The sequence below is a fragment of the Chenopodium album genome, chromosome 22 (assembly GCF_948465745.1).
Source record: "Chenopodium album chromosome 22, dcCheAlbu1.1, whole genome shotgun sequence".
NCBI classification, from domain to species: domain Eukaryota; kingdom Viridiplantae; phylum Streptophyta; class Magnoliopsida; order Caryophyllales; family Amaranthaceae; genus Chenopodium; species Chenopodium album.
The window spans coordinates 36,625,985-36,649,439 of record NC_137855.1 but is presented as its reverse complement, the minus strand read 5'-3'; the positions used below and the strand labels follow the sequence as shown (position 1 = coordinate 36,649,439).

General features: G+C 31.4%; 2 protein-coding genes across 2 annotated transcripts; one reads left to right on the top strand and one right to left on the bottom strand.

Moving 5' to 3' along the window:
• Positions 1–680: 680 nt before the first annotated feature.
• LOC145604303 (putative sesquiterpene synthase) lies at positions 681–5,414 on the bottom strand. Its single transcript, XM_081660224.1, has 7 exons — positions 5,313–5,414; positions 3,056–3,329; positions 2,559–2,931; positions 2,226–2,444; positions 1,972–2,110; positions 1,570–1,818; positions 681–974 (listed from the first exon to the last, which is right to left on the bottom strand). The coding sequence occupies exons 1-7, from the start codon at positions 5,412–5,414 to the stop codon at positions 681–683; spliced, it is 1,650 nt and encodes a 549-aa protein (XP_081516350.1).
• A 6,291-nt stretch (positions 5,415–11,705) lies between these two features.
• On the top strand, positions 11,706–12,284 carry LOC145604302 (dirigent protein 1-like). The gene has a single exon (XM_081660223.1). It carries the CDS (start codon positions 11,706–11,708, stop codon positions 12,282–12,284), a length of 579 nt encoding a protein of 192 aa, XP_081516349.1.
• The last annotated feature ends 11,171 nt before the right edge of the window (positions 12,285–23,455 follow it).

Here is a 23,455-nt window from a genome sequence, read left to right as displayed (position 1 = left end):
CCTTTTGTTTTTAAATACTTGCTCCATTTCTCTTGAGCACGAATGCCAATGCTTATCTTTGATCAATAATATCTTTAATTATCAATAAGTATAAAATCTAACAATTGAAAATTAATAATCTATTTATTGAGACGATACGGCTTTGAAAGTATGTATCAAACTATCAAAGTACTTGGTATCCATAGGGATACGGCCATATGGGTTTGCGTATTGCGTATCCGGTATGGGTACGACGATCACAAAATCAACTAAACTTTTTAACATTACATTTATGACGGGGGTACTATAATAAGATGAGTACACTTTATTGTAATGAATAATTAATTAATGTATAATATTTCACTATTGTGCATTAAGCTAATCTTAATTGATTTTGTGAAATTTGATATTTGAACTTTTAAAACCGTGCAATTGCACGGGTACTATACTAGTTCAGTAGCTAAATCAGAACTCTGTGAGAAAAGTTTCTGATTTTTCTCTCTTTTTTTTCATTGAGATTATGAATAATTTTTAGAAACTTTACAGCACTTCAAAGAAAGTAACTTTTTCCACATGCAATAACGTAATGTGATACATATATTATATCTTTACAACTCAAATCATATACCCCAAAGGTAAATTATTCAACACAAAAGTAATACATTAACATAGGAAAATTTAAGGTGTGCATGTCTCATAATTTATGCTGCAATAGGATCAACAAGAATAGTTGCAATTTTTTCTTGGATAAACTTGCCGATAGTATAGCCATCTTCATCATCTTTATAAACGTCATGTAATATCCTTGTTACGTTGATGACTCGAAGTAGCAAAGGCATTGGAACAATTTTTGGCCCAATTAATTCTTCATTAAGGTCTTTCCATGCTTCCTCAATGTGTGATCGGAGCACCTTTGTGGCTTCTTCGATGGAGGTTCCAAATTGATCCATGTAGCAATCTATTGCTGACGAAACGTGACCTCTACTCTTCTCGAACTACAAAATGCAATCAACATATTTATACATGAGCTAAAGTAGTGAGTATTCGTGTGTAGCTATAGTTATAAGTGACGGAATTTAAAAATTTACATTTAGAGGGTTTAAATAATAAGATTAAAAACATATATAGCATGAATAAAATATAACAAATATTATTACAGAAAAAAATTCCAATTTAAGTGGGGTCACCTGATTTCACTTTTGTTAATGTGTATAGTCGTATAGATCTTCATTTAATCATTACCAAAAAAAAATAAAAAAAAAGCATGTCAAATTTTTATTTTTCTTTTTTTCAGTTAAAAATAGATCGATGTGATGGAAATAGGGTGTGTGTATATATATAATATAATATTATTTGATCAACTAACTAAAGAAGTAAAGAGATATCACGCGTCATTGTTGGTGTATCACAAACTCACAGTGTCTCTCATACTACTAGTATGATTTTTTTTTTTTTTTTTTGGAAAAATACTAGTATGATATTATTATTGTTGATAAGTAAATAGTTGTCCAAGTCCAATTTTAAACAATTTTACATCAAAAACATATGTTATATTATTTATCTTTTATTGTGACCATATAGTAAACATACCGTATGGCTACTAATGTCGTTCAAGAGCCTAGCAAGTATGCACGAAGCTTTTATAGCCTTTGTTGTTTCGTTGACCCATTCGAAGGCATGTTTAGTCGCCAACTCCCCCATGCCTTGATAAGCAGCAGTAATTACGTACACATATCCAGAGCTTACGATGCCATTTTTCATGTATTGGTCGAATGTTGGAACAATGTTATTATGTTGCCAAATAGCTTCTTTGATGTAAGATTGAAACATAGCTTTCATCTATCACATAGAGTAAGACATTGGTTAATATAATGTTCTTGTATAATTTCTCAAGCATAACAAAAAATTATTATGTAGTATATAATTAAGCTTTAGTATGCATGTACTTCAATGTCAAAAACAAAAAAAAAAAAAAAAAAGGTGGGTATATACTTCTTGTTGTTGATAATAAACAGCATATGCTCGTTGCTCCAAAGCTAAATCTTGCTCAATTTCGTCAAACGTATCAAACATAACTTGAGCAATTGCTCTCATGTAGTTAGGAAGTTGATCGATGCATTTTTTGTCCCACCTAATATTTCATGAAGTTAGATTTCTAATTAGTTCATCAAATAAATACGTTGAATGAAAAAGGTTAAGGAGTACTAAAAAAGATGTATTCTTATGGTACATTGACGTCAACAAACCTTTGAATCGCCTCTGTGAAGGGTTTTAACTCTTCAATAGTTCCATAAGAGTCATAGATGTCATCTATGACGGATATAATGTTGAACAATTTGTTCAGTAACATTCTCGCATATGAGTACTTAGGTTCATAGTACACACCCAAAATCCAAAAGTAGGCCTCTACCACTCTGTCTCGAACAAAAGGGTATTTTGTGACCATATCAAGACTTCTCCACCACCTAAGTTAGGATAAACAATAAGAATTTACAAAGCATTCATATTTAGCAATAATTATTGTTGATTGAAACTAACTAGATAAATTTACTTGTATCTAAGTTACTTCACATATTTACCTAGTATGATCTCTGAGCTCCTTGTTGTGCAATATTTGAAGCAAGTTGAAATCTAATTTTGCGAATTTTAGCAAAGCTTCATTGTGGAAAGCCTTTGACTCATAAAATGAGATATAACACCGTGATTCTAGCTTTATACTGCGTTTATGGAGGGGTTGTTTTAAAGAACGGGCTATTTGTTCAGCCATGGGAGAGCTTAATTGTGTAGCAAGGGAGGTTAGATGAATAGTAGCAAATGCACGAGCTTCGTCAAGTGTATTCTCTCCGTGCACTTGTAGATATGATGCTTCATACAAGCTCAATAGACCTTGCACATCACTTGCTAAACAATCCTTAAAGCTTCCATCCTCACATTTGAAGTTTTCAAATACATCTAGGTTTTATACAAACAAATATCGTGTTAATGGTCTTCAAATATAAATAAATTTGACATAACACTACTATGCAAGAACAATATAATGTTGATAAGATGCAAGGTGATAGATAATGTGACATACCACATGAAACATTGAAGCCATGTTGTCGTAAGAGACGAAAACGTAGAGAAACATAGTCAAGATCATCCTCATAGGAACTTTCATCATATATCTTCTTATAGAAATTTCGAAAAGTATTTTCGATTTCGTTTTCAAAGTGGTATGCAACTCCAAGGTGATGTATGTCATCTAAAAATACAAGTCTTTCCTTTGGATCCTTATTAACGTCCAAAATTTCTTTGCGCACTAGCTTTTTGAGGTCTTCCGCCTCTTGCTCCATTCGACTTTGAGTAACCTAAACCACCAATACCAGTTAATAGATTTTAGTGTAAAAACAAAATTTAAGAATGATTAGTGTCTTTTCAAAAAGACTTAGGGGCAGTTTGGTTCGCGCAGGGTAATCAGAATGGAATGAACAAAGGGAAAGAATCGAAATGGAATGAAAATCCCCTAATTTGGAGGTGTTGGTTTTTTTGAATAACAAAGAAAACACAACCACTAGTCCAACCACCACAACACCACCACCACATTGCTTCACTTCCCACAATTTAATTTTAAGCCACCACCCAGCCACTCCACCACTTGTCGCGCCTCCTCAACCACTCGCCGACAACCGCCTCCCCTCCCCCGACCCTCGTCGCCCCTCCCCCGACCTTTGCCGCCCTTCCCTCCCCCGCAAAAACATCCCATAACCCCCGTAAAACCATAAAATCAACTCCCTATCCCCGTAAAACCGCCGACTAGCCCGCTAGGGTTTCGAGGGTGGAGGGAGGGCTGGTCGGCGGTTTTATGGGGATAGGGAGTTGATTTTAGGGTTTTACGGGGGTTGTGGGATGTTTTTGCGGGGTAGGGGAGGGTGGCAAGGGTCGGGGGAGGGGCGGCGGTGGTTAGGGTATTGGCGGCGGTGGGCTGGTTTCCGGTGGTGTTAGTAGGTAGGAAGATGGTGATGTGATGGTGAGAAGGTTGCCAGGGAATGGGAATGGAAATACCTTAGGGGTGGGGAGTGAACTTGGAGGGATTTGAAGGAATGAAGAGGGTAAAGGGAATGGGAAAAATGGTCTAACAAACCACAACAAAGGAAATGAGGGCAGTTAATTCCCATTCCCTTTGATGATTAACCCCGATCAAACGGCCCCTTAAATTATCATATTAGGAAAGCAAATTGGCCCAAGTCTATCAAATCTTTAATATTTTTAAAACTAATAGACACAACATGCTAAGTCATGTGTCAGCCTTACTTATGATTTGGTGACACATGTGCGCCATGTGTCACCCTATGTGTCATCACCCTTAACTTCTCTCACATATTGAATTGTAGTAATATTTAATTACTTTGAAAGACTCTTCACTGGTGTGACTTTAATTCTCTATAATAAAATTTATTTTACTTGAAAAACTCTTCAAATTTATAACCTCCATATTTAATTTTGACATAATATATGATAATTAATGAAAGATAATACAGACTATTATATTTTTTTTTCACTTATTAACATTGTTCTTAATTAACCCTTTTTAATTAATTTTGATCAAATTTATTTAAAATTTAAAAAAAAATTATTCACCAATTAAGCAAGAGCAATGGATGATATAAGAATTCAAATGCGATTTCCATAAAGGTAAAGAACAACGAATAGTGATTAGGATTTAAATATAATTTAAAAAGTTAATAATTATGAAGTATCTTTTTATATTAGGATTTGAATTATTTGAAAAACTAAAAATTATCTTTTAATAATAATAATTTTATATAAATATCCGATGAATGAGACTATGTTTTTATAATTTAATCTTTTTAATAAATCCAAATTCTATATAAGTAGAAATGAATGATATAGTAAATTAATTTTAAAAAATTTTAAACTTTCAGTCTATGAAAAAATATACGAATTACCTTTTGGCGATCAATTAATAAGAAAGCACAAAAAATATACAAAATATTGGCTTTGCATCAAACAAAAAAAATACAAAATATTATACTTCCTCCGTTTTCTTTTACTTGCAACACACCTTTTAAGTACACAGTTTTAGGAGATGATTAGTGAGGGTAAACGAACGATTTTATCAATATAATTTTTACACGAAAATTAGAATAGGGTTAAGAATCATTTGTAAAATTTTGTCCGTTTACATTAAATAAACCCGACCTCAAACCAAGTGCCACAAGGCTGTGTTGCAAGTAAAAGAAAATGGAGGAAATATAAAAAACCATGCATCATATAATAATAATAATAATAATAATAATAATAATAATAATAATAATAATAATAAATTAAACCTCGTCCGGAGGAGCATAGTTGAGGAAGCGATCACCCCAGACGTTGGGAGGATAATTAGCAAGGGGACGAACGACTTCTGCTCCTTCGTTCTCACACTGCATATTCACTCAAATTTCTTTTGAAAATTCAAAGAGTTTATTTTGAAATCTTTAGAGTAATGAATAGAAACTTTTTTTTGTTTTATGAAGCATTGAACTCTAAATCACGTACATTTATAGGGAAAGAATTTATGAGCTCCCAACTAGCTAGTAGTGTTGTTTTTTCAAAGTTGGAATACTTTATGAAAGTAGCAAGTTTTCTTTAATCAAATGTATTAATTTATGACTTTTTTTAATTTAGTTAGTAATAGTTATGGGGCTATATTCAATCCATAGGTTATTCATGATGTAATGTATGTTTTGTTAGGAAATAGATGAGGATCGATTGATTTATGTAATGTGTTTAATTTGATGTGCGCAGAACATGGACAACAATCTATGAAACGTAAATTTGAGAAATAAAATGAGAATTAGGTGAGATAAACACACAAATATACGTGATTCGATCAAATTAGACTTACGTCACACGGTAAAGCTAAGGATAGCATTTCTTACTAGCTTATATGGAGGATAAACAAGAGATATAACAAAGGAGATACACAACTCTCCATCTCACAAAATCTCTCAAGTGGAGTTAGTTACCTCATATTGGCTTGAATTGGCTAGGCTATCAATATGAGCACTTCTAATTGTTCACCCAATGGTTCCTTATATAACATAAGAAACCCTACAAAACCCCTAAATTAATCCCCCAAGACTAGACCTGGCATGGGCGTGCTATGCAGGGCACGTCCGTGTCCCTTCCCCATGCCGCCAACTTCGCAGCTCTTCATAAGACGATCATAACTCTCTTGTTTCTTATCTGAATTGGGCACATGATTTATTATTGGAAAGCTCTTTAAAAAATCTATCATCTCCAACTTAATCCACCTCAAGAGATATGTATGTTTGAAGTTGGCTCTTTGCCATTGCACTAAATTTCTTACTCCCTCATTGACTTCAATTCGCACTTTGGTTTCCTGTCTTATTTTTCTGTGTCTTTGTTTGATTTTTATACTATTCACAATTTGCACATAAATATCTTTAATATGTTTTAGTAAAATTATAATAAAAAATAGACAAAATTAGCCTCAACACTCCGAACTATTGTTTGAGTGCACCCAATACCTTGTACTCTGCGTAGTATCCATAACGCCATAAACTAATGACTTGGGTGCAATAAAGCGGGATTTTTACGGCACACAATAAATCAAAAAATAAAAATTTGATTATATTAAAAAAAAAAAATTGAAGGTTCACCGGCTTCGGTAAGAATGTTCACTAAAGGCACGCTTTGCACCCTAGCCATTATTTTGTGGTGTATTGACTACTACACAAATTATAGGGTGTTGGGTGCATCTAAGTCATGTACTTCATAGAGCTGAGGCCAATTTTGCCAAAACAATACAGTACATATTTTAAAATGAGATTTAATCAACGATATTTTAAATAATAAAATCTATTTAATTATATAAATTAGTCGTAAAACATGATTAAAACTAGAATAAGAATTGTGTCAAAAGTCAACATAATGTTTATATGTTGTCATGTGTAATCAAACGGAGACACTTATTTTGTAAGTTATCATATTTGTCAACTTTATATATGTTTTCACCCAACCAAAAATATAAAATATACCTGAAACATACTTTTTAGTACTGAGAAAAATTAATTAAAAGGTCCAAGGGAGTAGTAAATATACTACTCAAGTCCTGCTATCAAATATAGAAAAATCAAACGGATTTGGCATGTCACCAACTTATACATAGACTTTGTTTGGTTGCACATTTGTAATGGGGAAATACAATTCATGGGAAGTGCATTTATAAGTTGTTTGGTTAACACTTACGTGAAAAGTGAAAATTACTTGGGAAATGGAAATTCCTACAAAACATAGGAATTTAATTATCCCATTATACCTAGGACAATCAAATTTCCCATGTTTATCTTTGCATGAAATTACATTCTTACCCTGTTTTACACTTTAAAATTGGGAAAGGTGGGATGAAATTACATTTTTACCCCTTTTTACACTCTATAATTGAGAAAGGTTCTTATGATATATGGAGCGTGAGAATTACATAGTGCACGTACTCTGTTAACAAAACAAATCATAGGAAGGTATATTCATGGGAATTACAAATTCCTTTATGCCAAGATTGCCAACCAAACAAGATTATAACATTTCTTATGAATTCTAATTTCCCATGAATTTTAATTGCCTATGGAAATGTTCTCTCTCTCTTCAAACCTAGTCACCATAATAAAACTTAGGGGCTGTCATCGATTTATATCGATGGTAAGCGCCAAATTCTTCTTTAATTTATTGTTTTTAGCCAATAAATTTTAGATCATCATCAGTCTGGTGATTATGGTCAGTCCCTTCATGTAGGGTTTATTATTGTTTGTTTGTTTGTTTGTTTTTAGTGTGTGCAGTGATACAAATTTGGAAGATTCGTCTTGCAAATTTGTGGAATTGCGGGTCTATTAGTATAGGGGTGCAGATTTAGAAGATTCGTCTTGCAAATTTGCAGATCTTGATGTCCAATCAAGTTTTATTACCTTTGCGAAATACATCATCAATGGAGCTCCGTCAAGAACAATGCAAAAAAATCTAAAATTATCCAGGAGCAGTTCGATTAGAAGCGATGTCATTAATTTATGGGTGTTTAATTCTTGTATTAAGAATTTAGATCTCCTAATGGATGATTGTAAGTGCCAACTGGCTAGAAGAATTATTTAATGAAATTACCTCTCCCTATTTCATTCCCCAAAAAAAAAAAAAAAAAAAAAAAAAAAAAAAAACTATGGAAGTATATATAGCATATAGGCAATCAAACGAGGTCATACTCTACTACCCTCACCAGACTACTAATCAACTTACATTATTATTTTTTTTATTTCTATATACTACAAAGTACAATTTTTTTTTTGAAAAATATCTCTCTAAAGTCTAATTCTTACAAAGGACAAAAGGAGAAGCACGCAGCACAACATCAAAGAAAATATAGTCTAAATTACTAGAGTAGTAGACTATTCAACTCTAATAGTCTGATACTGTAAATATATACTTAGAAAGCTCAACTTTTTATCTTTCTTTTTCTACCAATATATATTGGTCAAAGCACGATTCCGCTGGATGAATGTGACTTTTTTTTTTTTTTGAATAGCTTGAAAATGCTCCTAATTTATTTATTTATTATTTTTTTTTTTTTTAAAAAAAAACAGTACTTAAAACTTTTACGGAGTTAAAAAGGATTTACACCTGTTGAAAAGGATTTAAACTTTTCTGGCATAAATAAATTAGATTTTCAATAATTTTAAAAACCATCTATCGGTAACCATTGATCATCCTATCAGTAATCAGTAATAGGATGATCAATGGTAGACTGTAGTGGTCTATGTTACTTGGACTTGGCTTTTCATGTCCGACGCGAGTACGTATCCAAGCGTCCGACTCGGCTATTTTATGAAAAAAATTCCATGGTTTTGAACTAAAAGTGAAGTGTCCGGATGACATACCCATGTTCAAGTTTCGAGGGTTCGACGCGGGTACGTGAGGTGAAATGAAGAGTCCGGGTAACATAGGTAGTGGTGGATCTCCCTATTTTTAGGAGTCTTGTCCGCTAACTTAAGGGCCTGTTCTCATTGACTAAACTCATCTGTACCGAACTAAACAAAACTGAACTCAGCTGAACTGAACTGAAATGAATTTTTTATAAGAGAAGGAAATTAGGAGCTGAACTGAATTGAACTGAACTGAGCTGAACTGAACTGAACTGAACTGAACTGAACTGAATTTCAACGTAAGAGAACAAGCCCTAAGTTGGGTTAACTTGAATGAGGTTTTGGTTCGATTAAATATCATCTTCTTACCCATATATAAAAAAAGACAATTATGGATCCAAAAAAATTAAGAGCAAGAGTTTGAACCATCGGCTTCGTAAGCGTGTTATTTTTTCATGAAAATATTTCCCTCCAAAATTGCCTATAACATCATTGTTTTTTTTCTTTCCAACAAAATCCAAATTTAAAGATTAGACAAATGACTTAAATAAAATAAATAAAAGTGTGCTTTCAAAAAAAAAAAAAAAGTGTGAATATTAAATACCAAAAACCTCTTTCCAAAACACTATTTTATGTAATTTATTGCAAAAACAGATAATTAATAAAATATAATTAAAAAATATTTTAATATTCTAAATTTTGCATTGCACGAGGACTAATCTATTTTTTATTTTTTATTTTTTATTTTTTTTTATTCGTGGCTTACAAATTTCGTACAAGGACTAAAAATATACAATCACTTTTGTATACACCCGGTTTTCAGTAAATTACTGTACATTGGGTTCACTTTTATTAAGTTTAGTGTCACTTTTGTCAAATTTAGTGTCACTTTTGTCAAATTTATCAATGAAGCATAAATAACTCATATATATGTCAGAGTAACTTTTGTGCGTTTTAGTATAACTTTTGCGCATTTTATTGTCACTTTATAATGATTTACTGAACATCCGTTTTATTTAAAAATTTGTGAAAAATATATTTCCTCGGCCCACAATCAATTTGAACACTTCATCATGTGACAGCCCGCCAACCAATTCATCACACTCTCTGTCCACAAGAGATGGCCTGCTAATAACCAAGCCCAATAAGACAGCAATACTACTAGTTGCTACTTGCTACTTGCTACTTGCTACTGTACTAGTACTAGTAGATTAGTAGTATAGTAGTCCGTACTACCTCCTTTTTTTTTTGTTATTTTTTAATTTTATTTTTCGTTGACACTACTCCATCTATTATCATACTTGTTGATGTATAATTTAAAGTTTTTCTAAAAAACAAAGTTGTAAAATTATAAAAATTAGATATTAATAAAACATACCAATGATTCAAACAAGATCCACATGACTATGTTTTATCGTAGTTATGGATAGCAAAAGTTAGTCAAAGTTAGTTTATGAATAGTGTTAAAGTCAAATGGTATCAACTAAAAATAACATTATAAAAAGTACTCCCTCCGTCCCTAAATTACATTTCTCCTTTCTATTTTTGGTAAGTTTTTTTTAAGTAAATCAACTCTCTTTTTCTGTTTTATATTTAATGTTTTCTCACTCATCCTTACCTAATCTCACTCATAATCCTTGTGCCAAATTACAATGAATATGATTGGTTAAATTTTTTTAATTAGGAGCATGTGATTGGTCCTTTTTTTTTTTTGCAAAGGATTGATGAGTTGTCATGAGTAATAACTAATCTATCTTTGTACTTCCCATCGCATTATCTATTTATTGTTATTTGTCTTATTCTTCCCTCCTTAATTCCCGTGTAAATTTCCAAAGAGGAATATAATTTAGGGACGGAGGGAGTATTATTTTTTATCATAACTGTAGATCACAAAAGTTAGTCAAAGTATCGTTTTATTTATTTATTTTTTTGGAAGAAATGACTTTCACCGTTTTCTTTGTTCTTCCTTTACTCCATCCGTGTTTTTTAAGTGATACACTTTGATCGGCACATAGTATTAGGCAGTTTAATTGACTTAAATAAAATAAGAGGTAAGTGGGGTAGTGGAGTATTAAAAAATTGTTAAAGAAAGATAGTGGGGTTAATAGTTTATTGAAAAATAATGAATGTGAGGGGAAATATATAATAAAAAAGTAGTAGTGGGTTTGGGTGGGGACCATGAGAGGAGAGAGATATAATAATTTAATGTATTTTTTTGCCAAAAAAGGAAGTGTATCACTTAAAAAAACACGGCCGGAAATGGAAAGTGTATCACGTAAAAAAAACACGGAGGGAGTATTACTTCGTATTATTCATTGGGAAATTTTATGAAGTTCTTTCTTTTTAAAATAGTAGAAATAACCTTGTGGTTTTAAAATTATAATTTTTATTTTCTAAATGCATAATTATTTTTGTTTTCTACTATCATAGATGTATGCTCTTCACTATTTCAAATTAATTTTTAATTTTATCAACAATTTTTTTTTTTAAAAAAAAAATCTCTTTTTCTAATTCTTTTTTTATTTTTAAAACGTATAATCTTGTCCTTTAATTCATTGATTCATCCCTCAGTTTCCAATATGAAGAATAAAAAAAATAAAAAAAATAAAAAAAAAATACAGATTGAGCACTCATTAAAGAGTAGTTATATTTTATTACTGTATTTTTTTTGGATGTAGTATACTGTATACGACCAACCACAAAGTCACTACCTCCAATTTCTATATAACTTCCCATTTGTAACTTCAAATTCTTGCACCACTTCACAAGAAGATAAAACTATTAGTATTATTAGTTAAGAATACTAACATGGCTCTTTCTTTGTTCACTATTATTCTTCCCCTATTCTCAGTTTTGTTATTAGCATCCCCCACCTCCCAGCTACAACTACACGAGAAGCACCACCAACGCCACATCGGTGGTGGCTTAAAATCACTCCATTTCACACTCTACCTACACGAAACATTCAACAAGACGTCCTACTTCATAGTAAAAGGTGTCGCCGGGCCAAGTGGTATAACCACAACATCAAACCCCTTTGGCTCTCTTTTTGCCTTCAATGACCCCCTTAACGAAACACCCGATCCATCCTCCAAGGTCATTGGCTACACGGAGGGCTCCGCGGTCACATCGAGTTTCGATGGGGAGCGTACCACGTGCATTTCAAGGATTACATTGAACATGAAAGGTTACAAAGGTGAACTCTTGAATGTTGGTACGGCTCATTACACCCAAGTTTCGGAACTTCCTTTTATTGGTGGAACAGGAGATTTTAGGTTTGTACAAGGTTACATGACTACAACTGTTGTAGATCTAAGTGGTCCCACAACTTCTTACAAGATTGATTTTAATCTCTTTTGGCCTCCTTACGCGGCTCTAGCTCACTAGTTTAATGCCACTCGCAGTTTATCCAGTATTTTGTACTGCATTATGTATTTTTTTTATTGGTATTTCAATTTTTGAATAAGAATTGTTATTGTGTGGATAATGCCTTGAGTAATTTTGGTAAATTAAACGTGCATACATAAGTATACAATATACAATAATTGTTGGTAAAAATTTTAGCAATGCAAGACACTTCATTCTCTCTTAAAATGTCCCAAAAACAAGAATAAAGTCTATCATACATATTTTCATAGCAAAATTGACATATGTTGCAATGCCAGTGGCGGATGCATGGTAATCAATCCCTTGACCCTACTTGAACATGAAAAAAAAAAAAAAAAAATCTCCTATAAAGTACTTTTTTTTATTCAATAAAATTGCTTGTATTTTTATCAAATGCATTTTCGTTAAATAGTTTTTAATTTCTGAATCCTCCATTGTAGTGATCCCACATAAATCTTAATATTGATTTTCACTACTTTAATATAGAAAATTATATATATATATTGTTGGAACCCAATGTGTATCACCTGTGAGTGTCCCACATTGGAGAAAGAGGAGAGGTGGTTCCACTTTATTAGGTAGAGGAGTAACTTCTACTATTGCCAATTGGTTTTAGTATGGAAGCTCCAAAGCCTTGTTTGTGGACCTAACTCTCCTCCTCCTTGTTCGGGTTGCCCAGGCCCATTTCACATTGTCTCGAAATTTAACATGGTATCAGAGCCCAGGTTTGTTGGGCCGTTTATAACTGGGTATTTGTCAAGCCACTGGTTAAGGGATCTCTATTGGATGTTCATTCCCAAAGAGGATTTATATTGTACCTTCTGGTGTGCTATAATTCTAAGGACACTCACAAGTGAGGGGGAGTGTTGGAACCCAATGTGTATTACTTGTGAGTATCCCACATATATATATTGAAACAATATATAAAATTATATTATTTTACTACATTTCAAAAACAAAAAAAACATATTAATTTTACCATCAATAATAGTTTCCATCAAAATCAAATTTAAATTAAGGCAGAAAAATAATATGGCTGGAAAAATTATGTCCGAAAACTATTACTCCCCTCGTTTTCTAGTGTTAGTCCCAAATACGTATATTAATGCAAATTATTGATTACAAACATCTTTAATCTCATATTAGCAAAAATTATAAAAATTAGATATTACAAAGTAATAAAGTATTGCCCGTCAAAAAAATAAATAAAGAGTAATAAAGTATTCATCGAGGCAAATAAAACTATATCGCATATGATTATGTTTATTTTTATATAAAGAGAGAAATTTAGAAGACTCCCATTAATGTTTAAGAGTCAAATGATTCCACATTAAGAAATTAATCGGAAGAAGTCTATAGTAAAATCAATTTGCTTTTTAAAGGTTGTAACAAATATTTTTGCTTTTAAAAGGTAGTAACTTTTTTTTTTTTAAAGGTAATAACCAATATTATTGCTTTTTAAAGGCAGTAAAATAAATTAAATTAGTCTTAAGTGAAAAACAAATTTGGGTTTTTATAGGTAGTAAAAATAAATCAAATCATGTATTTTATATTTTTATTGTGCATGAATGTAAACAAATAACATGTTTTTGAATAATTTTTTTATTTGTACTCCGTACTGTATTATTTATGCTATGGTTAAACATTTGAAAATGATGACGGCTAGATTAAACAAATAGTTTAATACGGAGTAATAGGGTTTTTTTTCAAAAACTACCTAATAAAACCAATATTTTGCGAGAAACTACCGATTAAAAAAAATGTTGTAATAAACTACCTAATAAAGGTGAAATGATGGCAAAAACTACCTAAGAAAAGGTAAAATATTGTAAAATACTATCTATACCGAATTTTCACCGTTAATCGACCTCAAAACACTCCAAAACCACCGCTTTCATTCCTAAAACTAAGACAACTTGCTTGCAATCGTCTCCACCACATCTAAAGCACCTTCCAACCCCAAAACCACCACCTCTAACCCTAAAAACCACCATCCCGAAGCACTAATCTACCCTCACCAACTCAAAATATCCTCCAACCACCCCGAAAATAACGTGAGCACCTTGAAAACCAACCCTAACGGTGGTTTTGGGGGTGTTCTAAGGTGGATCAACATCCTAAAATTAAGTCAACGGTAGAATTTTGGTCAAAGGTAGTGTATTACAACATTTTATCTTTTATTAGGTAGTTTCTTACAACATTTTTTTTATTAGGTAGTTTCTCACAAAATTTAGGCTTTATTAGGTATTTTCTCACAAAATGTCCTATTTGTTTATAATTAATCACAACTGATACAAATATTAGACTCTTCGTTCCTTCATGTAATTAAGACTTTGAGTACTTTTTTTCATAATTTTGGATTCAGAAATTAGCTAACAATTGTTTTGATTGTCGTGAGCCCGAGCTAAACACCCTAAAGTGTTAATGAGTCCAGCTGGAAAAATTAATCGAACAAACTAAACTTCTACAAGACGGAGTACGTTTTTTTTTTTTCTTCTTCTTCTTCTTTTCACTTGAACTCAAACGAGTTCATAATTAACTAAGTAAACTTGACTGTCTTACACTCCTGTAAGCCAAATCTCAAGTGAATTAGGGTATATTCTCTTCAGCTTAATTTCAGTTAAGTTCAGTTCAATTCAACTCCAATCAGTTCAGTTCAGTTTAGTTCAGCTCTTAATTTCCTTCTCTCATAAAATATTCATTTCAGCTCTATTTAGTTTAGTTCAGTTTAGCTCTATTCAATTCAGCTCAATGCTCCAATCAATTCAGTTCAGCTCTATTCAGTTCAGCTCAATGCTCCAATCAGTTCAGTTTGGTTTCCCTTAGGCCTTAGCTAACAATATAATAATGAGTATGAGTAACTTTTGCCGCTTGTTAACGCGCACTTAAAACAATTACGAGTAATATTATACAAGCTATTATATTAATTCATTCATCATTATTGGCACACACATACGACCAATTAAAGAGATTTTATCAGGATTTTCTCTATTATAAATCAATAAGTCGATATTATAGATTATATGAAATGCTAAAATCAATGTGTATACTGTCAGATCAGTATGCTTTTACAGCAAAAGATTTTTTTTTTTTTTTTTCCTTCACATTTTATTTTGTTTTTTTTTTGACGGATTATATTTACTTTAATTTTTAAAAATAAACCTTGATCGTATCTTTGGAATGAAGATACGATTTTTGGAATGGATTTGAAAAGATAACGCAGGATCACAACAGGTAAGTGATTTCTTTTTAACAAAGATTATTTTCCAATGATTGTAATTTAATTTTCCTAAAAAAAATAATAATTGTAATTTTAATTTTTTTTTAAAGATAATTGTAATTTAATTTGTAACACAAAGAATAGGAGAATCTTTTTCAAAATACTAAACCCTAGCTAATTTATAAATAGAACATATGATAATTTCTAAAAACATATTAAAATGTAGAATAAAAACAAAAAAATCAAAATAATTAGGAAATTTTGTTTAAAACCACCCGCCAAATACTTTTTGTCAAAAACCACCCACTTTAAAAAAAATGTTGTCTAACACCTCCCAAATACCAAATTTTGTTGTGTAAGACCACCTGGCTCAACTTTTTGGCCTGGACCTCAAACTCCGGCATTGACTTAGGGCACGTGACCCCTCTCCCCCTTTTTTTCCCTCAAATTTTCTCGCCAAAATCAAGGAAAAAAAAGAAAGGGGGAGGGGTGGTCACGTGCTTGTCACGTGCCCTAAGTTAACGCCAAAGTTTGATGTCAAGGCCGGAAAGTTGAGACAGGTGGTTTTACACAACAAAATTTTGTATTTGGGTGGTCTTAAACAACATTTTTATACGTGGGTGGTTTTTGGAAAAAAAAAACAGTATATGACTGGTGGTTTTAGACAAAATTTCCTTAGTATTGTCATTGTATTATAACTTAGGGCATGTTCTCTTCGGCTTATTTCAGTTAAGTTCAGTTCAACTCCAATCAGTTCAGTTCAGTTCCTAATTTCTGTCTCTCATAAAATATTCAGTTCAGTTCCAATAAGTGCAGTTCAATTCATTTTAGCTCAATTCACTAAATCAGAACAGGCCCTTACTCACAATAAAAAAAAAATAAAAAATAAAAAATTAACAATTAAATCCTTTACTTTAAAAGAAAAGGAGATAAGTTAAAGTAATGTTGCTCTGGGTCACCATTATTTTTTTTGACGAACACATACCTAATTTGAGAGATTTGGTTAGGATTTTTCGTCAATAATTCTATAAGTAGAAATGTTGAATAATGATTTTTATGAAATGCTAAAGTAGACAATGTGTTTTTTTTTTCTCTATGCTTTTACAGCAAAAAAAGGGAAAGTTGGCTTTAGAGCATCCTCAACATTCACCAATAACACATATACAAAATCCAAAATTATACTTAATTAGGCAATAACTAATCCACCGCTATTGATACCAGCATGACATCCACCTTATTACACATCATATTGCTCACCTAAATTATTATTATTTCACAAATTTTTGTATGTGGCTGTGTGGCCAGCCACAATTTCATTAAAAAATACATAAGTCTTCTCATTCCTTTCTCTCTCCTCTTTTCTTAGCTTCTTCTCCAAGTCAAACCACACATCACCAATAACCATATTTCTACTCCACCCATTTTCTCTCTCCTCTTTTCTTAGTTTATTCTTCAAATCAGACCACACATTACCAACAAGCATATCTCTACTCAACCCATTTTCTCTCTCCTCTTTGCATGCCAAATTGATGCAATTAAAGCCCGAAATTGTAGAATTTAGGTGTTAAATTGCAATGAAAATTGCGATTAATTAAGCTTAAGATCATCAACAACATTTGAAGTAGTGAAATCTATGAGAACCGGAGAAATTTGAGCTCGTTTTCTTCGTGGAATCTTCGATCGAACATTCTTCGTCAAAAAATCAGCAACATAAACAACAATAGTAGTATGAGCAGATTATAGAGTGTTACTTGTCAAAAAAAAAAAAAATGTTACTTGTAGGGTGTTACTGGTTTAATTAGGGGTCACTTGTACGGTGTTACTGGTTTGGTCAGGGGTTACTTGTTGGTGTTACTGGTTTGGTCAGGGGTTACTTGTACGGTGTTACTGGTTTTGGTTAGGGGTTACTTGTACGGTGTTACTGGTTTTGGTCAGGGGTTACTTGTACGGTGTTACTGGTTTTGGTCAGGGGTTACTTGTACGGTGTTACTGGTTTTGGTCAGGGGTTACTTGTAGGGTGTTACTGGTTTTGGTCGGGGGTTACTTGTACGGTGTTACTGGTTTGGTATAGGGCCTACAAGCAACTCTTGAATAAGTAACTCATACAAGTAACCCCTAAAGTAACCCATATAAGTAACCCTTGAATAAGTAATCATACAAGTAACCCTTTAATTAACCCATTCAAGTAACCTCTGAATAAGTAATCCATACAAGTAACCCCTGAAAAAGAAAAAAAAAAAAAGTAACCCCTGAAAAATACAAGTAACACCTAAATAAGTAATCCATAAAAGTAACCCCTGAAAAAAAAAAAAAACAAGTAACCCCTGAATAAGTAATCTATACAAGTAACTCTTGAAAAAAAAAAATACAAGTAACCCCTAAATAAGTAATCATACAAGTAACTTCTGGAAAAAAAAAAATAAAATAAAACAAGTAACACCTGAAAAATACAAGTAACCCTAACAATACCAGTAACTCCTACATGCGCATAAATAGTAACCTCTAGGTCAGTTATTTTTGCTGACTTGGCAGTAGGCCACATGGTGTGGCATGGTGCACCAAAAAGGCACCGTTATTATTTTTGTATTATGTTGTGATTATTTGTTTCTATATAATTAATTAAACCAAAAGATAAAATTGTCATGAGTCATGACCAACACACGTGGGTCATGATATATAATTATATAAATAATGTAGTTTTTTCTTCAAAAAAAAAATGAATGTATTACAAGCATCACCCAAGCATACAAATCTAGGTGATGAGCAAATTAAAAATTCAAGCATACATATTTCTACATCACCTTTAATATTACACCCCTTTCTACAAGCATACAGATTTCTAATTATGTATTATTCATAATTCATGTAATTCAAGCCAGATCATATGACGAGGCGAGTAAGTTTTTTAATTTTTTTTTTCAGAATTTTTTACTTAAATATTCCACTAGTAATTTGTTTGTTTTATCACTAAAATTTGGTATACATAAATATGTTAAAAAAAATTTTAAAAAAATTTGGTATATGATCTAATAATGATACAACCTCCCATGTGATAGCCATGCGAGCCGAGGAAATCTCTCATATGTGAGGTATTCTCTCAGCTCATATTATTTCTTTTAATAAAATACTATGGTTTTGAAACAAATACTATATGTTATTATTATGTTAGCTAATAATACTTTGTATTTTATTTTAATAATGTAATACAATGATACTGTGTTCTGTCAAATATTGGCAAATTTACGATTTTGGATGAAAGTGAGAGTACACCTTATAATTAGTAGGTATGTGCAGACATGCGGTGGTATGTCCACAACTCCGCATGATACCATATGAACAATGACAAATCTTAGATCAAATAATAGTATGAGGTCGGGTTAATATTTGACTCAATTAAAATCATAGTATAAATATAAAACTATTGATCGAGATATGACGTTTTATATTTATATTAATGCATTGTATTTTCATGTGATTCATGTCTAATTAAGCTTTTAAAATATAAAGGGGCTAACTCAGCCTTATTGAAGGTCCTCCCCTCCATATGAAAAAAGAAATCCAAATAAAAACAAAGAAATTATTAGGTGTGTTTGTGTTTTATACGTAATGAAAGTATACTCGTATAAGATCTTGTTAGATTCGGATATATTTTTTCAAAATGCCAACTTTTCATAAATTTTACTTGTCGATAATTAAAAAATAGATATTAATGGTCGAACTTGTGCATTGACAAACGTGACTAAAGAAACATGCCAACTAAAGTGAAACAAAGGAAGTACATATTTAAATTATTTCTCTCACATTTTTTTTATCTTTATATTTTTCATATAATTTGTGAGTTGATTCATTATATTTTATACTTTTTTTCCTACAAATTCATTGTTAAATATTATATTTATCTAATAACAGTACATTACATGGGGATTATTATAATTATCTAATGTTCTAATGTGGGATTTATTGTTATATATATTGTATAATTGTCTATAATAACCTAGTTTTTTTTTTATTTTTTTATTTTTAAATTTTTAATGTGGGATACATATCCCTCCACTATTATTACACTATTTAATGTGAAACGAACAACACTTTTACTCACATGTGGGTTAGATATTCGGTTTAACAATATAAAAGATTTTTAGGTAATTTTTTATGGATGAGGTAGCGTTTAAAAATAAATCGATCAAAGTTAGCTTGGTCCGACTCATCCCCAAAAATGTTAGTTTTGGACAAAATTTTAGGATTCGGCCTGACATGTGTTTAAAAAAAATTATATGAAAAAATTGAGCTTTTAGATAGCTTAAAATTGCATTTTTAGTTAAAAATTATGCTCAATTTTGTCTTGTAAAGTCCGCTATGTTGGCTTGAAGTCTTAGCCTGAAACGGACCACTTTTTTTTTGCCTAAGCTCGACCTAGCTGACTCGTGAGCACCTATATTTTCATAGAATCTAATCATTGTATCACCTTTGTCATTAAATTAACTTTAAAACAGTACATCGTTCATAATATGTACAGAGTTTATTGTATCCTTGTATCATCGTTCACAATAATATTCAATAGCTATTTTAAATTATTGCTTTTAAAAATAAATTTATTATGAAAGAGGTTATTATTAACTGAATAAATATTTAAAATTACGCATATATTTATATTTATATACGGTGTATTTCACCAATACAATTATATCAATTCTTCTTGTTAACCAAATAAATATGTTAACAATATGTATTTAATCCATACATAGATATCCTTTTTACCCACTATTATTCTTTTTCTCATACAATATATTTTTTCAATAACCAGCAGGTAAAAATATTTTTTTTCATATCTTTCCTAGTACGCTTTTCACACATAATTACATACAAAAATCTATTTTAAATAAATTCTTGTTGTAAAAATCGTAGAGTTGTACATAATAATATTTATTGTATCAATATTTATTGTGATATTATACATTAATTTTATGGTATCAATATTTATTGTGATATTATACATTAAATCTTTTTATATTCTTTTATTTAGGTAAAATATTTGATATTTTTTTAAAAAAAAACTAAGGACACACCAGAAAATAACACGTGTCATTTTTGGTGTGTCTTTTAGTACATAGTTATTGATGTTAATTTGTGACTCGAAATCTAGTAAAGCTGACTTTAAACGCAGATAAGATATTTGTCAAACTATAAGTGATTTTGAAGTGATTCTAGTCGGCCGAGGTGATAGCTTGTTTCAAGTTTCAACAGCGCTTTCCAACGATATAGTTATATGCCTGATTCTGATAAGATACTAGAAATTTATGGTTATTTTATGATGACCTGACGAAGCTGGAATGTTGCTAACAAAGTGCTTAACTAGGTTCGTTCGTGCCAATAGGCTAGGGGACACATCTGTTCTTGGTCGAGTTGGACGATTTTTTTTTTCCGTTTTAAGCTTACACATTTTACGGAATGTTTCCTAAAATGTATTTCTTGTATGATGGCGATTGGAGCATACTTGGGGAATAATTTAGGGTTTTATTGCGGTTTTCTTATGTTACAAAAGAACCCTTTTAGATCACGCCATTTGAGCCATTAAGATTTAAAACTCCTTGCTTGTATTGTTCTCTCGCTCTTTCTCTATCACAATGAAGAAGCTTTCGAATCTCCTCTATGTGGACTAAGGTCTAATTTAAATGAATCAAGTAAATCCTAGTCTTCTTGTTTATCTTCTTTATTGTATTTCTTGTTCTTAATTTTCATTGACTTATTTTAATTAATATTAGGAAAAATTGACAGGAATCATCCCAACTTTGCCTGTTTCGCTCAAAATAATTCCAACTATCTATTATTTTTAAATAATCTCAACCTTATACCCCATTAATTTTAAAGAGTTCCTAGTGACTTGAAACGAGCTAAACATGTTAAGATTTGTGACTTGGGATTATTTGCACACATGTCACCATGTGTTTGGTATAAAAATAAATAAAAAAAAATCATAATAAAAAAAGAAAGATAGTAAATTAAAATAAAAAATTATTGAAACCGAAAAAAAAAACCTAGCAGCCTTGATTGAAATTCGAAGTACTTGGCTGGTAATTGAGGCAATTCTCGTCTCTCGATCTATTTGGCTGATAATTGAGGCGATTCTCGACTCAATTCGCTGGTCCTCATTCATCTCTTTTCCTATGCAAATTTTCTTATTCAATTTGGCGCGAATTGAAGGTATAATATTCACTGCTGCAATTACGTAGAACTTCACCCTCTATTTTAACCGGATTTGAGGAGGAGAAGGGAGGGGATGGCCGAAATCAGGGAGGGAAAGGGAATGGTGGAGCTGCTGCTTTGTCGGAAAAGGGTTGCCGATGCCGGAGGTGGCCGGGGCTGCCGCCTGTTAAGGCTGGGTTTGTGTGTTTTTTTTTTTTTTGATTTTTTTTAGACCAATCCTAAGTTGACACATGTCCGGCAACTTGTTATGACAAGTTGGATTACCGGTTCGGACCATTGAAAGCAAATTAATATCAAAGTTCGGATTATTAAATAATAATCGAAAGTTGGGATTATTTTGGACGAATGAGGCAAAATTGGGATTATTCTAGTCAATTTTTCCTTCATATTAACACTCTTATTTCAGTAAATTACTATATCATCACGTGCATTTGTCAAAAAGCTGCCTTATACTGTTATTTAGAGCTAATAATAATAGAGCTTTTCTGTAATCAGTAAAGACACGACACCCTTATTAGTTGTAATAAAGTGACAAACAAATTAAAGGATGTAATCTTTATGATTATATTTATTCAATTCAAAGCTCAATCTTAATTAAGCTATCGCCACATTCGCCAGTCTGTATATAAACAAAACAAAAAATGTAACCATAATTTTATTTTTAATATGGACAGATGCAATGGTTCTGGTAATTATTGTAATATTCTATACACTACCTCCTTTTCTTAATGTATATATCTTGCACAGAAATTAAGAACAGGAGAAAGATACTGTGTGCAATAGTGATTAAGCTTGTTACTTTTGTATGGTATAATGAGGTAGTAATGTTTAAGTTGTCCAACGTATAATAATGGAATCATAATAATCATAATCTATCATCCCTAATTATTTTTTTTAAAAATCTGAATAAGCCATAACGATGACATAAATTACAAATGAAGGTGAAAAATTTGAGTCATTCACAAACTTTTTCTTAACCGATCACTAACAGTGTTTTGGATAGATAACTGGGAAGGAAAAGAAAGAGAATTAGGGGTAGGGAGAGGAAGGGAAGGAGAGGTAAATATGATGAGTTTTCCTTACAAATTTCTTCATCATTGTCCAAATGAAAAATTATTCACCCCTCTATTTCCCATCCGTTCTTTTCCTTCATCTCCTTCAATCCATATACATCCTCTGTTTTTTATTATGTGTAACAAAGGAATATTTTATGTCTCACAAATAATACCCCTTTGTTGTACATAATAAGAAACAGAGGTAGTAATTTAATTTGTAAACAAAAACCTTGTAAACAAAAACCTCATTGATTTCTTTATAACCTTATTGGTAAGTACTGCATATCAACGCGACCCTGTCTTATCTTTTCTAGTTTGTAATACGTAGCTAGGTTAAAAATTGACGTGGATTAACTCTTATTTTTTATTTATTTTTATTTTATTTATTTTATTTTTTTAATTTTTTTTTAAGTTTATAATCTAATTATCATAATAAACAGCTATTAAATCATAAGCAAATTCAATGTTAACAAACATCTAGCAATATCGATTTTTTTTTTTTTACAAAAAAATCAGAAATGAAGTACATGAATCCTAAAAAAATGTACGTACAAGTTTCTACAATATCCTCACACACACACACACATATAAAACGTAATAAAATAATAGAAAGCAAGCAGTATATAAGAACTGCATAAGCTGTGTTTTCAAACACAAAACAACTGATAAAGGAAAAAATAAACGAGAAAATA